The sequence below is a fragment of the Alligator sinensis genome, unplaced genomic scaffold, assembly GCF_000455745.1.
Source record: "Alligator sinensis unplaced genomic scaffold, ASM45574v1 scaffold1149_1, whole genome shotgun sequence".
Taxonomy (NCBI): domain Eukaryota; kingdom Metazoa; phylum Chordata; order Crocodylia; family Alligatoridae; genus Alligator; species Alligator sinensis.
This window is the reverse complement of record NW_005843138.1, coordinates 125,665-139,795: the sequence shown is the minus strand read 5'-3', so window position 1 is coordinate 139,795 and position 14,131 is coordinate 125,665. Positions and strand designations below refer to the sequence as shown.

Below are 14,131 nucleotides of genomic sequence, written 5' to 3'. Positions count from 1 at the left end.
TGGGTCTTATCCTGCACCCATGGGTGCCTTGGGGCACCCTAGCCTTATGGGCTATGCGTGGCTCCTACCACCCCTAATACTACACCCCAAGCCTTGCTGATGTACTAGACGTTGGTCTGTCAACACACCCGCTTCCCCAGGCTCTCTCCAATATACAGCCCCTCACCTGGCCTCTTGTCAGGGTCCACCGCAGCACCCTGCCCCTATCCTGGGTTTTTTGTAGTGCTAGCCTGTTACCGGGCTCACTACTCTTGTCCTGGGCTTCTCAATCTGGCCCCCCTTGGGCCTCTCAAGCATTGCCCGTCTTGGGCCTCGCAATGGTCCCCCTTCTCTGGGACCTTCTGGGCCCCGCTGGGCTCCTTAATAATACTGCCCCCTGTTTGGGGCTCTCTATGCCCAGCCTGGGCTTCCTAATAAAATCACCCCTCTCTTTGGACTTGCAGTGCCCACACTGGGCATTTAAATGCCCCTCTTTGGGCTGGGGTCTACATACCCCGCAAGTTGTGCCCTTACTGGCGTCGGGGTCCTCACGCTCCGTGAGCCCCCCCTATGAGTACTGCGCCCTCCCTGGCGCTAGGGCCCCCACACCACTGTGGGTCCCTTTGAGGATAATGCGCCCCCTTGGCGCTAGGGCTCCCACACCTCTGGGGTCCCTATGAGTATGCTGCACCCACTTGGGCACTGGGGTCCTCACCCTCTGTTGTGAGTCCCCAATGAGGCCTCCTCCAACCCCTATAGCCTCACCCAAACCACCGGTGTAATAGCAACAACGCCAACGCAAAACACAAGCCTCTAGGCTATAACATAACTATAAGCCACCTGGCTATAACTTAGCATCATGGCTCAAGCCTCCAGAGCTTTCATGAGCTATACTTGCGATCAGGCTTCTACCCATAACTCGACTGAGGGAGCTCCTGCCTCTCCAGCTGCTGGCAGGCAACTGCTAGCCCGGCTTCAGCCCTGGGCTTTATGAGGGCCAGGCCCTGCCCCCTTCTGGCCAGCTGATTCTTATTAGTTGCCCCAGCAACTCGCAGCTGTGCTCATTATGTTCTGCCAGGGCTCTCTCCCTGGCAGTTTCTCCTCTCTAGGAGCAGGAGCACCGAGGTGCACTGTGACACCCATCCTATTCTCATCTGCCCACCTCTGTAACCTGTCCAGATCTAGTTGTAGCCTGTCCCTCTCTTCTAGCCTGCTCACTTCTCCCCACATCTTAGTGTCATCTGCGAACTTGAACAAGGTGCTTTTCAGCCCCTCATCCAAATGGCCAATGAAGATATTGAACAGTGCATCCCTAGGACTGAGCCCTGGGGAACCCCACTGCCCACATCCCTCCAGGCTGAAAATGACCTGTCCACCACCACCTTCTGGGTGTGGCCCTCCAGCCAATTTGTGACCCATCTGACTGTGTAGGCATTGACACCACAGTTGCCTAATTTTTTAATGAGAATGGGGTGAGAGACAGTGTCAAAGGCCTTCCTAAAGTCCAAAAAGACTACATCCACCGCAACACCTGCATCCAAGTCTTTTGTGACCTGGTCATAGAAGCAACCAGGTTGGTCTGACAGGACCTGCCTCTAATGAACCCATGTTGATTGCCCCTAAGCATAATCTCCCCTGCTGGCCCCTTATAGATGTGCTCCTGGATCAATTCAGTCTCAGGATTTTTGAATGTCTGTCCCTGGCCTAAAAGGCCAGTCATATAGTCAAGATACCTATAAAATTCAGAGGATTTCAGATGCCCATAATAGGTAGAAGTATCATCCTTCTTATCTCATTGTCTAGTCTAGTTTGGAATTGGCCTAAAACACAAGCAGACTTTAAAGAGAGGCACTCAGATCACTTTGATTGGGCACCTTGTTTGTCTCTAAAAATGTGTGAAACATTTTTTTCCTGCACTTTTCATTTTTTTGGCAAATATATGTTATATTTGTATAAAATATTTTTATTATATGTTATATAATATTAGAATATTTTAAATAAAATTATATTTATACTTGTAATGAAATGAATAAAATATTGTTCATGTCTTAGCTACAAGGTGTATATTAATCTATTTACAAATGCCCTTTGATTATGAATTAATACTGCATCAGGTTCTATTTTTTTCTTTCCATGATGTCTACTGGGCTTATATGTTGCAGTGTGGAAGTATTAGTTTGGGATACTTAGCCATCTGAAAAATAAGAATGTTGACCTTCAAAAAGGCTTTTGATTTTATATCAGGCCTTTATATTCAAATAATACAGGTTGTGTTAAAAATTTCAGAATGGTAACCCAGAACAATTAAAATCCTAGAGACAACAGCTGCATTTCACTCTTAATAGATTTCCTTATTAAAAATTATATTTTAAATGAAAGTCAAATTATGTTGCTGTCAGTGATAAATACATGATTCAATTTAAGATCACTGTTGGCAGAACCATGTAGTTTGTTCATCTTTTTTTTAGCATTTTTTTTACGTCACTGTCACATTTTTTATTGCCGTGTACCAAACAGCTAATCATTTCCTTTACTCAAGTGTAAATGTATTTTCACACTACTGTCATGCTGACCAGACTTCATTTTGAGAGTTAAATACCTGCTAATAAGTGAAAAATATGAAACATTAGTAGATAGGTCTGCCTGGAGGTACAATAAAAATCAAGATACAATGAATGCTTTATGTGGTATGCCTTGTATATCCCACTCTTGCTTCAAGCCAAGAAAAATATGAAGTCTTTCTAAAGGTTAAACATTTTAGCATTTCGATGGCTTTATGAGATTATTAATTTCTAACCATTCCAACAGCTCTGAACAATAATTTTTAACTTCTAAATGAACAATGTTTTAGCTGCAGTGAAGGAACTTTGAAGATGATTACAAGCCCAAACTAAATTTCTAATCCCAGAACTACTGGCTTTAAATGTAGCCTTTTCCCCATTATGCCTTTTTTTTTCCTTTCCCATGCTAATAACAGAACAGGTATTGAGGGAATTATTAGTTGCTTGGCTGAATGCGTAAAGAAAATAATTTTATGGATTTTATACTGGAAATAAAAGGTACATTAGAGCCATTTGCTATACTATTCACACTATCTACCATACGGACAAGAACACGAATGGCAAGATCATGTTAATTATATTTAATAAAGTCAAGATTAATTATTAAAAAAACCCTTACAATGAATAACCAGAACAACAGATGTGTATATTGTGCTGATTTACAAAAATCAGTAGAAATTATTAAAAAAAAGAATTTAGTTAAATCAGTATAATGCCCCAGAAGAAGCGTCAGTTATATACAGATATAAAAGTGTTTACTAGCAGCCTACTTGTTCAGGTAAATTTAAAAGCCTCCAACCATAATAGGAGTTGTGGAAATTTACCTCTATCAGTTTCTAAACTGACATAGTTAAAGAAGTAGCAAAATTGTGTGGAGTAGATCAGCTCCAACTACAATCTTTTTAATGTTTTTTTATGACATCGTACTCTATTTTATAATGTGCTTTAGTTAGGAAGTTTTCTTTTACCTTCATAGAGTATCATCTAGTACAATCACAAATTAAATCATTTGCATCTCTGTCTGTTATGCTTAAAATTCCATGTTGTTCTAAGACAAACTAACTCCTAACTTCTGCCTCATTGTAAAGATGTCATAATAACCCTTAAAAACCTTGAGCGGGGTGCTACAAATGACATATAAAAAACCGCATGCAGCTAAAACCCACAGATTATCACTGCCATACACTACTCCCCTAAACATGGTATCTAAAATAAAAATAAATTAGAACAGGCTGTGAATTAATAGGTGACTGGTCTATGCCTCAGGTGCCTTAAAAGTCATGAACCTAAAGGCTTCAACCATCCAAGATGTACACCAGTAGCCCATTTATTCAGAGTCTATCATAGCTAGTGCAATCAAATGACATTTTATGATTAAGGCAGACTGAGATTATGAAATCTGGATGTAGTTCCCAGCTCATGTAAAAATTAGATTTTTTTTCTTTAATTGTCCAAAATGACTCCAGACTTTGAATGCTCAGCTTGAGTGACCCTAACAGGATCTGGCTTTCAAAGGACATGTTAGTATCAGTACCATCTGAAAATAATCCCACTGGAAATATCTTAAATTGGGTCTCTAAAAATTGAGCTTCCCATACTCATCACTCTTAGCATGTGGGCCATAATCTCTCCATTCCTTGGTTTCAAACCTGGTATCCATGTATTTTGTCAGGCAAACAGGTTAGGGTGGGGACTTTACTTATTATTTGTAAAATAGTTGTACAACGAGGGCACACTCTCATTAGAGCCATCCAGTTGTAACAATAATAAAATCATTTGCTTCTCAATACGAAAATAAAAGGTCTGTTAAAAACGGCCTGAGGACGGGTTGATAAATGTGTTAGAACACTATACTTTACTACAATGTAATACTTATAACAGACTGATTGTGATTAATAATCAAAAGAATGAAAGTTAAAAGTCAGGAAGGACATGTCAGAGAAAAGTAGGGCTGGAAGGGACCTCCAGAGGTCATCTAGTCATTCAAGCTCAACTTTGTTTCAATACAACAAAAGCCTCTGAGCTTAGGAAATAAACTATGCACATCCAAAGATATAAATACTATTTTGCGGGCTTTCGTGTAATATGTGTAATGTAAATATATTTACTATTATGCTAAATATTTATTATAAAAACAATCATCATGTCTATGACATGTTAACTGAAAAATAAATTACATTGAATGAAATTACCTGATAATTTTCAGATGAAATAAAGAATTCCTTACTTATTTCTTTTTAAAAGTTATGTACAGTATAAAGTGCATGACACCCAGTGTGGTGCTTTTCATGTGCTTTTTATGGAATAAATTACAGGTGTATTTTTAGCCTGGATTTGAAAAAAAAAAAAGGAGCCCCACTGCAGAGTCCATAACTGTGAGTCTTTTCTAAATAATCTATATAGCACTAGGAATTTCTTGTGGAATAGAATTTAGATGTTAATCACCATGAGTCAAACTAGGGGGGGGAATCTTTGCTAAAACTTCAGTTAAATTTATATCTATTTTACTTAAGAATATTTAAAATACAGGGATCTTGTTAAATGCGATCATATGGACATTTATAATATAATACTACAGAGACCCAGTCCTTTACTCAGATCAGTATCTCTAGTCAAAATATTCAAGTGGATATGAGATACTTGTGAGAATAGACAGGTCTGTGTTCATGCCCCATCTTTAGTCACATTGAATTGAACTTAAAATGAAAGACCTGGTTAAAACTTGGAGGGGAGTGTGTCAAAATATCTATTTAAACTACATAGGGAAAGCTTTCTACTTTAAGCACATAACTGGCTTTCAAGACACAGGACTACATTCTCAGACGGCCGTCTAAACTGAACTGGAAGATTTATATTACACATTTGTATTTGTATTTAAGCATAAGGGCTTTTCAGGCAGAAAACAGCAACAACACATACAAATGTCCAATTAGACAAGCAAGAGACATTCGCACAGGTTAATTTAAAAACTCATAATGTACAGTGACTGTCAAATCTTTTGATAGCTTAGATCAACAGTCGAGTAACCAGAAGTCATGTTCGGCACAACAAATTATTTAGATGTCATGTTCTGTGATCTATTCCTCTGATCTTTGCCAATGAACTCTAAAACAAAAAACTGTGCATGGTCTAGAAGTGATTAGAAGAAACACTCTGTTTATTTGAGTTATCTGCTGCATTCCATATCAACTATACTAAATAGATGAGGTTGTTCTGAGAAATACAGGTTCCTTTGTTAGGAAAAGTGCACAAGAATATGGACTCGGCTTTTAAACCGTAATACACTGGTTTGAAAATTACTTTCTCCTTGGATAGGTACTGACATTTAAAAAGCCCAAGGTGGAATTGATCTAAGTTACATGGTTTTCTGTAAGCGGTATAGGTTAGGTTGCTTCTGAACAGAACATATGTTTTCCCTTTGATGGGAGCAGGGAAGGCTGCCTGCACTGGCTCAGACCAGCAGGTTGGGGGCATTTCTATATACCACCCAGCAGGCCCTGGGGGCTCCCTGGGCTGCTGGAGACTGCTGAGTGCAGCTAAGTACCCAGGCCACCCCTGATTGGCTGCCAGGTACGGCGATCATGCCCCCAAGCCCCTGTTACAACATCTGTCAGCTATAGGCATCTGTCTGCCACAAGCAGGCAGCGGAAGTGGGGAAAGGAGGCATCTGTTGTACCATGCATGAGCCTCAGCACCTGGACACCTGTGTCCCTGGGCCATGCCCCCACACTCTATCATGAAGCACTCCATGATGTACACGCAGAGCTGACACAGAGCCCAGAACCCCTGTGCTTGGGTGCAGCCCCGTGGATCCTGACTTGGCTGTCAAGGTCTGAGTGACCACACCTCGTCCCACTGCCTGCCTGTAAGTGACAGATGCCTGTGACTGGCAGATGATACAGCAGTGGCAGGAGGCATGCTCACCCATGCCCAGGAACCCAATCCAGTTCCATGGGGCTGTGCCTAAGCATGGAAGTTCTCTTGGGCTCCATGTAAGGTCTGTGTGTACATCATGGGGTGGTTCGTGACGGGATGGGGACATGGGTGCTCAGGTACCAGGGTGCATGAATGGAAAAACAGATGCTTGCCTTCCCCACTCTCACTGCCTGCGGCTGACAGCTGTCCAGAGGCAGGAAGTGGGGCTGGCTGTGAAAAAAGGTCTGTGCTGGAAAGGGGCTGTGCTGACTCAACTTTATGATAACTCAGGGGCGGAGCCCACTGGGCATTCAGCTGGAGCAGCCAAGCATAGGGCAAGTGCTAGCACACTTCCCGGTGAGAGAGGGCTATCAGGGAGCTGCAAAGGAGCCTGGGATGCCAGCGGACAGCGACCTAACGTGAGCTGACAGGAGAACTGGTACTGAAGTTTAATGTACCAGTCTAACCTAAATCAATTAAGTTTCAGTGCACGTTGATCCAGGTCTAGCTTAAACAAGGTTCTGCTATTTTTAGATCAGTCTATGTGCACCAAACTTCTGTTCTGTTATGGGACTAGACCAGTCTCCAATCACTTAGACAGGTAAAAATGTAATGTCTGTAACTGGTCCTTTAACGAAGACAAAAACATCTTTAGTGCTCTTGCTTTCTTTACAACCTTGGATCATTATTTAATATCCCAGATGTGGTAGAATTTTGTTTTGAGTGAAATGGATTTGTGTTAGTGGAGAATTTATATTTCAGTTAAGGACCTTGAGCCTGATCTAAAGCTACAAACTAATGTACTGACATTAACACAGTTAATTAATAATGATTTATATTAGATAAGAATTTGATTTCTTATGCCTTCCTGTATGAGTCTTTAGCCAGTGATTCCAGTAACGGGCACTGGGAGTTGCAATACTGAAGCAGAACTAACAGAGAGATTGAAAAAAAAAAATCATCATTGCCCTAATCATCACTCAGTTGAATGAAAATTCATGAACACAAACAGCTCTATTCTATCTACATCCTATTATGCTGTGTATGTAAGTCTTAAAGAAATGTCTTCACTGCAAAATGTGTTAAGAGCAAATCTGAAATCATTTTGTGCCTTTCTGTCACAATCTTAGAACACCAGAAGAGAGAAAATACAACCTGCATATGATTCTCATATAGAAATCAATCATGTCTCTAGAGTTGTAATAATTCTTATCTTAAACAGTGACTTAAGAAGCTTCTGCCTTTCAACTTTGAGTCAGTATAGATGTCTGAGCAGAGAAACAGGATGCATTATGCCTCAGAGATGCCATATATATGTTCTAGGAAAGTAGAGTTTGCCCCTGTGTACCATACAGGTTGATGTAGAGAAGGAGAGTCTTCTCCAGTAAAGGACTGCACTTAGGCACTTACTAGTCATGAGAAGGGATCTAATTTATCCTCAACTTGCAGTGCAGGTACATTCAGTCCGACACTATTGGTTGTAACCATCTGAGATTTCTCTGTATATAACTACCTGAGCAGCTATATCTAACTATGAACTTTTCAATCTTCCCATTCTTTCAGGGATGACACTGATAGACCTCAGTCCAACAAGGCTCTTAACTGCATGCTCTTATGCTGAACTGTGGCCAAGAAGAAGTGTGAACTCTGACACACAGTGAACAAAGACAAAAAAATCCTTAGTGCTCTTGCTTTCTCTACAACCTGGGATCATTATTTAATCAATTTCCCTTCAGTATGCAAACTAATGTGAGAAATACTGAGCCAGCTTTGTTGCGGACACATTGTTTATTATTTTCACATCAGTTTCCCTTCTGGTCTGGCTTCAGTTTTTACTGCAGAATGTAAAATCCCACTGTTAGAACAGGTGCGGGAGTAACAAAAGGACCTTGTGCAAACAATATTCTTAAATTAAATCTGCTGGTTTTCATCAAGAAACTACATCTGCTGGATTTTCTGTATGTGTCTTTTTTCTTTGCAAATCAATAAATATTTGCAAACAAATAAATAGTAATAAATATATCAATAGATGGCATATCTCTTTTGCTTATTATATATGTAATAAGTAATCTGAAAATGGTCAGCTGTGTTATATTAAACAAGAGACAAACTTCCATAAGCTCAGTTTTTTCACCTGCATTGTCTATCTAGAACTATTATAGCAGATGTAAGTGATCTTATTCCTTCTAGCATTATTTTATATATACCATTGGAGGCAGCTTAACTTGGATATAATTTATCTAAGCTTGAAAAGCCAAAACAAATGGCTTTGTGTGGTTCGTGATACAAAATGCCTCTCTTGCTGGAATATTAGCTTTTCTTGTCTCAGGAAATCTGGGGATAAGAATAAAAGCTTGAGGCAAGGAATTTTTTTTTTCTATTGTACATTGAAAGGAAAAATAGAAAAACAATGTGGGACATACCAAGCAATGTCAGAACACAGGCAAGTATGGCTATAAGTGCTCCAGTGCTAAGTCCTGCAGGTAAGATGTATGCCTCTGCATTGCAAGTCTGAGCTATGCCATCTGCATCACAGTCACACACTCTAATGGTGAGGGTATTAGTGCTACTAAGCGAAGGAGAGCCACTGTCCACGATGAATATTGGCAAATAGAAAACAGACTGTTCCTGTCTCCGGAATCCATTTCTCCTCGTTAGCACTGTTGCAGTGTTGTCTAGAGAAAGGAGAAAGACAAGTATGAGATGTACATATTTCTAAAGGAGTAATCCTTTTGGGGTGCTTTTTGTTTGTTTTAAGTTTTGTATTATTTCATTTGCTTCTGATTCCTGGGTGATAGGCAGCAATGTGATGTCTCCTAGAGCTCACATACAAACAAACACGTCCATGTGCACTCTCATACTAAAAGCATGAAGGTCTCCATTTACCAGCAAAGTTTATTCTGCAATTGTGGGGGCCTTTAAACGTTTAATCACAATTACAGCACCACCTTCTTGACACAAAATTCATGATAAGGGTATGGTAAAGTAGAAATGAAAGGTTATGTTTTGCTGGTTACTTAAAGTATCTGCTTTGATTTAACTATTCAATTCTCATTTTCAAGTTTCAGTTCCATGCTTTGGGAATGTGCACAGATCTACACAATCTTGCAGCTGGAAGGGCTCATTGGATGACCTCCTGAAAATGTACCTAGACAGCTGGCTCACTAGGCATAACTATCAAAATATGCTTTCCTATCACAAGCACATCTGTTTGCATGCAAGCATTTGGTACATGTCAGGTAAAGGCACATCTAATTTTCATCTGCATGCACAAAGACTTACTTATCTGCAATGTATAGGAATCTACACATGCAATGAATGTGCAATACAGATGAATACATATATAAGTATATGCAGTATATATACACTTAAAGCAGGACTGGAAATGACAATTTGTTTGGATTTGTGTTGTGTCTTCAGTGAACGAGTGTCCCTGGTGGCCTACAGACACATGACAGTGGAACAAGTCACTTCTTCCAGGTGTATAATTTCATCTAAGAAAATTAAGAAGTTCAATAGCTTCCAATAATGATAAAATAGAAGTATAGCTAAGATATAATTAGCAGCTCACAAGCAATTGAAGGCAAGTTTTGCAAGCTTTAGAAAGCCTGTCAAATAAATATAGCTGTCAAAACTGATTAGAAGTGTTTAGTATGGTAGTTCAAATAATGATTTTGCTTCCCAATTGGATACAGGAAATGGTTGGGTAGCAGTTTTCCTATTCAGCACACATAACAATTTTAAAGTATTTTTGTTAAAATAAATGTTTTTAAATATAATAAAATAAAATGATGGCTAGTTGAATCAATTTTCCTTTGCAACTTTTTGTTCTGATTTTAAAATTCAAGTAGTTAAGAACAGCTCACCACTGTTTTATTATCCCTAATGTTAAAAAAAAGCAAAATGAAGACTCTAAAAATAAAAGTGCAGCATTTGGCTCAGTCTTGGAGATACTTATGCTCATGCTTATCTCTTCTTTTGAACTTAACAAGACCACTAATGTGGTAAAATATGTGCTTCAGTGCTCTGCTGAACTGTGCCCTAAGTCTAAATCTCCTAAGAGCTATGCCCAGAAGTGAACATGCTCAATGCAGATGTGTGAACACTGAGAAGTAGGAACTTATGTCTCTAAGGCAGTGGTGTTCAACCTGTGGCATGGGTGTGGCATGCAGCAGACTGAGGAGGCAACATGCACCACAGTGGCAGATAGCGCAGGGATCAAAAAGCAAAGCATTATCTTAAGCAGGAAGCATAAGGCAGGGAACAGAAAGCCAAACAGCAGATCAGGTAAGGGAATAGCACATGTAGGGGGTGGGGTAATTTGTGTCATGCCTATCAAAATGGTTGGCCCTCACATCCTTAACGTATTCCTATTTGGTATAAGGCAAAGCTATGCTGAGACACTCTGCACTTCTGCAGCACAAAAGCAGGCTCTCCACGCATGACAAAAAACAACATGACCACTTGAATACAGTGCTGCTCAAGAGATGAGGGATGAGTGCACAGTGCTCTGTTAAATCAGTTATTCTAGGTCTGGTTTAGGAGCTTGCATATCTGGATCATTCGAAGGGTGTCAGCTCAATGCTGTCTTGGCTCTGTATAAACTAGGCTTCAGTGTTGTTTATGCACAGTTGTACATGGACACATAAGAAAATACAATAATTTGTTTCTAAGTGCAGACATCCAACATGTAAGAAGTTAGGTGATACAATAATCTGACTTTCTTCTCTGCTGATTTAGTCATTGCTGAAGGTGATGTCTTCATCTTGGCCACCTTTTTAACTTGTTCTTGACTACATGTTTCAACAGTATGTTGTACCAGGGTCCCCAAGTCCCAGAATCTAATCTCAAAGGCCTATACTTGTTATTACTCGTCTATACATTTGAGCTACCAAATCATATTTGACTTTTGTGATACTGCTTGTATGAGGAGACTTAAACATGCCACTAATTGCTTGCAACTTGAGATAGTAAATTGGAGACAGCTGGGTGAGACAGCTTTATCAGTAGCACAAATTTTCTGACTAGTCAACCAGAAAGAAAAGATATTTAATTTCCTGTTATTTCATTTTTTTCTTGTTTAGGATGAAGGGTAGATCACAGTGTGGATCCAATTCAGAAAAAATGACCTATCAAATAAGACCTTTTTATCTCAACATATGTTTAATTAACATATTTTACTAAAAAGAGCTATCTCTTTTTTTTTACTCTGGGTAGTACTATAGAGCATACACAGTAATACAGGAATGAGGAGGAGTCTTATTTTATTTACTTTAGCCATTAGCTAAGTAGACTGATCAGATTCCAGTGCCCTACCAGCTGCAGTAACTACTAAGGCCCCATGCCACACATGTAAATATTGTGCATAGCCTAAAACACGAGTACTGAGCTTCTACCTTCAAAAACATTCTTCTGTAGCTTACATACTCATTGAAAAGATTTGTTTTTTCAAAGGAATGCTTGTTTGCCATGTGTTTTAAGGCTCATTTCTCAATGCCCTAAGTTATATTAATAAAACATGAAGCTCAGGACATTTTTCAGCCTCTGCCCCAAGGTAAAATCTAATTTGGAAAAAGACCTATAAATACGGAAAAAAAGGAAAAAGAATTACTTGGAAAAAAATAAGATTTGAAGTCCCACTGTTTAGCTCAAGGCTTTAAGTGAGTTAAACAACAGTTTCTTTCTCTTGACAGATAATCTATAGATAAAAATTACTCTGGGGGCTGATTGCTCTTTAATTAATGGCCTTACTGCAAGGGACATTCCCCTAGATGATAATCAGGATTACCCATCTCAAAAAATAAGGTGCCAGACAGAATGTTATCTCATAGGTTTCCCTACTACATCTGTATTCCTACCTTTGTTATCTTGCAGTGTAAAATTGTGGTTATTTGCTGCCTCTGCTGTCAAACTGAAGTAGAACTGGTGGCCGTTCGGTGGGTCATCTTTATCAATAGCACTGATTTTCTGGATAACCTGAAAACAATGTAAATTTCAAATTATATTTAGATTTATATTTGATAATATCAATCATACAAGTATATTTAATCACATAGTCTGTATACAATAGTGTAAGGTCATGTGATAAAATGTTTTTGTCAGGTGTTTTTGATCACTTGACTCATATTCTCCTCACTCTTGTTTTCCTATTTGAAAATGTAAGTAACTTCAGAGATCATTAAAAACATGCAATATCCTCATATCTTCCACAATGCCAAAGTGCACTTGTTCAAGTCATTTCTCTATGTCAAATTTTCAATTCTTAATGAGATAACCAATGATGGATTTGAGATCTGGTATTTCACTATGCATCAAGACTAAGAATACAAGCAAAACATTATTGGAAAGAGAATATCTTGTGAATGAAAATAACTGTTGGTGTAGTGTGGTACTCACTGGGTATATCTACATTTGCGCTTTACTGCAGAGTTGATTAATTAGCTCTGCAGTAAAACATAATAATCTACATATGTGCTGGTATTATGAGCAGGAAACTAATTAATTCCACCACCGAACAGTACTGTCAGGGAAGTACTACCGTGCAGTAATTATATGCACTGAAATGCAAGTATGGACAGTGACAGGGGCAGGCTGGGGCACAAGGGTGCTAAAGTGCAGGGGCAGGGTGTGGGAAGGGATGATGGCCTGCTGCCTAGCCCCACACTTTAGCATCCTTGTACCCCTACCAGCCCCGCCACAGCCTGACACTACCACACAGAGCCTGGAGCTGACCCCCTGGACCCCTGCCAGCCTGGGGCTACTCCACCCTGGCTCAAACTGCTGTGGTGTTGGGCACACATGTAGACACTGTGCCCAGGAGCAGCTGACTCCAGTGCAAACTGTGCTGGAGTTTATTTTGTCACCTTAATAGCACATGTAGATGCACCAGTTATTTGTGGGTCCAACTGATGTCACACTTTATCTACAAACTGCAAATGCAAACACAAAGAACACATCTTTAGTTCACTTGGATTCAAGGCAGAACTGGGTGCATCTACACATGTAGTTTAAGGGTGTTTGGATCTGAAAGCTTGCAAAGAAAGACATTTCTTTGCTATTATTTAGTTAGTCTAATAAAATATATCACCTCTAAACCAAGAGCTTTGTTTGTCTCTATTTTTAGACCAACACGGCTAAAATATATTTCCCCAAAACATGGAAGATATTGTATTTAGCCATTTGGAAATGTAAACTTCATTGCTAATCAAAAAAGAAGAAATTTTCCCCTCCCTGCCGGACATCAGAAACCTCCAGGGAAGAAGCCTGCATAATCTGTATATTACAGAGCAACTGTCTCACAAAAGGACTCTGAAGAACCCTGGAGAAAAAAAAAACCTTCTACCCTATACCTCCCCTGTGCAAAATAAAGTTTCTTTTCTACCTGGGAAAACTATTACCATCTTCAAATTGTCCTCAGGCTGACACAGGGTGTTTGGACCTGAAACCTTGCAAAGAACAAAAAATGTTTTGCCACAATTTGGTTGGTTTAATAAAAGATAATGCCTCTAACCATGAGCTTTGTTTGTCACAAAAACAATGCTGTTTAGCTAATGCACATTAAACTAGGCTAATCAGGATTTTTCTAGTACCTCACAATTGTACTAGAAAAATGGTACTTCACAATGATACGTGCTTTGTTCTGGGGGTGTGGGGGAATGGCGCTTTAGAGTAGCTGT

The 14,131-nt window shown here is 39.6% G+C and overlaps 1 protein-coding gene across 1 annotated transcript in view; it reads right to left on the bottom strand.

Moving 5' to 3' along the window:
• Positions 1 to 14,131, bottom strand: part of LOC102388489 (cadherin-7) — a 111,703-nt gene that overhangs the window by 4,188 nt on the left and 93,384 nt on the right. The window contains exons 9-10 of the mRNA XM_006037542.2: positions 12,314 to 12,431; positions 8,879 to 9,130 (exon numbers count right to left, since the gene is read on the bottom strand). Of these exons, the coding sequence (XP_006037604.1) occupies positions 8,879 to 9,130; positions 12,314 to 12,431 (370 nt within the window). The remainder of the gene's footprint in view (positions 1 to 8,878; positions 9,131 to 12,313; positions 12,432 to 14,131) is intronic.